Source organism: Sinocyclocheilus anshuiensis, unplaced genomic scaffold, assembly GCF_001515605.1.
Source record: "Sinocyclocheilus anshuiensis isolate Anshui unplaced genomic scaffold, SAMN03320099.WGS_v1.1 scaffold1590, whole genome shotgun sequence".
In the NCBI taxonomy this organism is placed as follows: domain Eukaryota; kingdom Metazoa; phylum Chordata; class Actinopteri; order Cypriniformes; family Cyprinidae; genus Sinocyclocheilus; species Sinocyclocheilus anshuiensis.
Genome location: NW_015547720.1, coordinates 88214 through 91859, shown reverse-complemented (window position 1 = coordinate 91859; position 3646 = coordinate 88214). Strand labels below are relative to the sequence as shown.

General features: G+C 36.0%; 1 protein-coding gene across 1 annotated transcript in view; it reads left to right on the top strand.

Annotated features, from left to right (window-relative positions):
• The window catches only part of LOC107704218 (transcription factor Sp4-like), a gene marked incomplete at its 5' end in the record, with an annotated part of 5387 nt that extends 1991 nt beyond the window's left edge, over window positions 1-3396 (top strand). The window contains one exon of the mRNA XM_016507104.1: window positions 2641-3396. Within this exon, the coding sequence (XP_016362590.1) occupies window positions 2641-2891 (251 nt within the window). The remainder of the gene's footprint in view (window positions 1-2640) is intronic.
• Window positions 3397-3646: the final 250 nt, after the last annotated feature.

The following is a 3646-nucleotide window of genomic DNA, read 5'->3' as shown; positions in this document are numbered from 1 at the left end:
GCACTCTCTGTGTGTGATTTGGTGATATAGCCTACTTGATAATGTCAGGTCGCACATCATTTCAACAACACTTACCATATTATCGCAGACGATACACTGTATATCACACACCCCAGAATCGACTTGAGTGGAAAATGAAATCGACCGCGGTTTGACGAATCAGTGGTCTAAAAACACTTGCATTCATTGGTTGTTTGCACATGAGCAAAGGTGTTTTTAGACCACTGATTCGTCAAACCTGCTTTCCTGCAGTCCGTGTTGATATAGATAATGATAATGTCCGATCACACATCATTACAACAACACTTACCATATTATCGCAGACGATGCTGTATCGCACGCCCCAGACTCGACTTGAGTGGAAAATGAATCATCCGCGGTTGTGCACGCAGCCGTGCACTTTTTTGCACATGAGCAAAGGTGTTTTTAGGAGTCTAACTTGCAAATGCCAGACCACTGATTCGTCAAACCTGCTTTCCTGCAGTCCATGTTCTTCTGACTTCTGACTATTTTGTAGTAAGTAACGACTATGCTTCGGGGAAATATATCGAAGTAAAAGTATACATTTTAATTAGGAAATGTAGTGGAGTAAACGTAAAAGTTGGCTGAAATATTAAAACTCAAGTAAAGTACAGATACTCCCAAAAAATACTTAAGTACTGTAACAAAGTATTATTACTTCGTTACATTACACCACTGTGCAGCAGAGTGCGGGTGCGGGATGCGGGAGAATAAGGGTGTACTCCCACTAGGCAATCTTAACCGTGCTCGAGCGCATTTGACCCCCAAAGCGCGGTTCGTTTGAGTAGTGTGATCGCTGTTGATGCTTAGCCTAAATAATTTTATCGGGAGCGTTAATGTGAGCACTGCTGCAGTCTTAGGCCCTTCCTTAATGCTCTCATTGGTTGAGACACGTGATGTTAAAAATTGAGAAATTCTTTCAAATTTAAATCTTGTACAAGAACTACAGAAAAAACTAGTTTGATGCATATTGTATTGGAATATTACCAGTACTGACTTCAATGGATTTCATTAAATTCCTTTGAACATGACTGCTCAAAACGGTCTAAATTTATGAAACTTACACATTCAAAACATTATTACTCTGAAATCTTTAAAAAGTGTAAGTGAACTGTTAAGTACTGTAAGGTCTTTCATGACACTACATATGCTGGGGTGTGAATTTGATAGGTGCTTGATATAAAATAAATGGTGCTTTAAAAAGTCCTTGAATCTGGTGTTCATGAAAAAGTGGGAACCCTGAATAGAATAGAATAGAATTTAATATGATATGATATGATATATATATATATGCAAAACCATTATCCAGCAAAACATTTCTAGAAATGAAAACAAATTTAAAACAAAGCACGTCTTTAGGCCTCTCCCTTGAGACATTTATAGGTTATTTCAAAGCATATGTCATGCTGTTCTTCATTTAAAGGTGTATATAACATCATATTTCAGGTCATTTTTCACATTTTACATTTCAATTTTTCATTTGGCTTATAATTATTGATTGCTACATTTCATTATGTTTTTTTTTTTTGTTATTTTGTGATATATTTATTTGTTAATTTTAATTCATGGTGTATTTAATTATTTATTTATTTTTATTTCAAGGTGTATTTCATGTGATTTTCATGTTAAATAAATTATTTTTACTCCCATTTATTAATGCTAGCATTTTATTTTATTTATTTATGTTATTAATTTATTTATTTACATTTATTTATTGCAATATCCTATAACATATTTATTAATTTCATATATAATATTTATACAACAGTTCTTTCTGGTCCTCGAATCTGATTGGCTGATAAGAGTGCGATATTTGAGTGATAACTGGGCTCCTCCAAACGCTTCACCGTTTGTATCATGTATCACTCCGCTTGCCGCATTTCTCACAGTTAGTGTCATGGCAGACGCCCAAATACACTATAATTTAAGAATAATAGTGTTTTTGTCACGGAATGTAGTTTTAAGAGATTTTTAGGCGAGAATGTACTTGTTTGGACTTCAAATATGCGGTTTGTTAATAAAGATACATTTACATTTAGTCATTTAGCAGACGCTTTTATCCAAAGCAACTTACAAATGAGGACAATGGAAGCAATCAAAATCAACAAAAGAGCAATGATGTGCTATAACAACAGTTAACAACAGGGAACAGTTAATGTAAAAGTCCGTGAAAGTGATTTTGTGCCTCTTTGGGATGAGCAATAAAGCAACGTTCACTTGCAGAACGCAAGCTTCTAGAGGCACATAAGTCTGAAGTAATGAATTTAGTTAAAGGGGTGCAGAGCCAGTGGAGGATTTGTAGGCAAACATTAATGCCTTGAATTTTATGCGAGCAGCTATTGGTAGCCAGTGCAAATTGATAAACAGAGGTGTGACGTGCGTTCTTTTCGGCTCGTTAAAAATTAATCTTGCTGCCACGTTCTGGATTAATTGTAAAGGTTTGGCTGGAAGACCTGCCAAGAGAGCATTGCAATAGTCCAGCCTGGACAGAACAATCAGCAGTGGGCCACCTTGACTTTTAGATATCTGTTTTGAGTAGCCCACATCAGTCGAGCACAGAACCAGTGTCTTTTCTTGCTCAGATCTGAATAAATGAATGATTTTCTCTGTCCTGTTCAGGTGAGAAGAGGTTCGAGTGTCCGGAATGCTCCAAGAGGTTCATGCGGAGCGACCACCTGTCAAAGCACATCAAAACCCACCAGAACAAAAAAGGTGGGGCGGCACTTACCATCATCACCACAGATGAGATGGAGGAGGAGGTGGATGAGGTGCTGGGCTCGCCGAGGATCGTCACCGTGGCGACGCTTTCGCAGGATTCGAACCCGGCCACGCCCACCACTTCAAACAATTTAGAGGAGGAGTTCGAGTAGTTTTCTCTCCAAAAATGATCGTCTGAAAGCACCACGATATTGTTTGTCGGTTTGTTTATAGGTTGATTTGTTTATGTCCTTCTTTTTTTTTTTTTCTATCGATGATGGACAGCTGTTTGAGCGCACTCGATTTTTCATATGGAAATTTAATACTATCAAATATTATGACAAAGAATAATCTAATGGAAATATGGAGTAGTATGAGTTGTTAAGAGGCAAGTTGAACGATGGGATTTGTTTTGTTACGAGTAGCACAAGAAGTACTGAAGTTCCCAGATGCTCCTGAAGATGTCGCTATATGCACAAAAATAATATATATATATATATATATTTCAGAGTGGCTTCTATGGAAAGTCGTTTCCGCCACAAGATAAAGAATAAATTTGTTTTTTGTTTTTTTTTCTCTCACAATTCTGGCTTTTTTCTCGTAATTCTGTATTTATTTTGCAATTCTGACTTTGTCCTTTGAATTCTAAGTTTAAATCTCGCAGTTCTAACTTTTTCTCACAATTCTGTTTTTATTTTGCAATTCTGACTTTTCCTTTTGAATTCTACGTTTAAATCTCGCAATTCTAACTTTTTCTCACAATTCTTGAGTTTTTATTTTGCAGTTATAACTTTTTCCCTTTGAATTCTAAGTTTAAATCTCTCAATTCTAACTTTTTCTCACAATTCTTAGTTTATATCTTGCAATTTTTACTTTTTTCTCACAATTCAGAGTTTTTTATTTTGCCATTCTGACTTTTTTCCTTTGA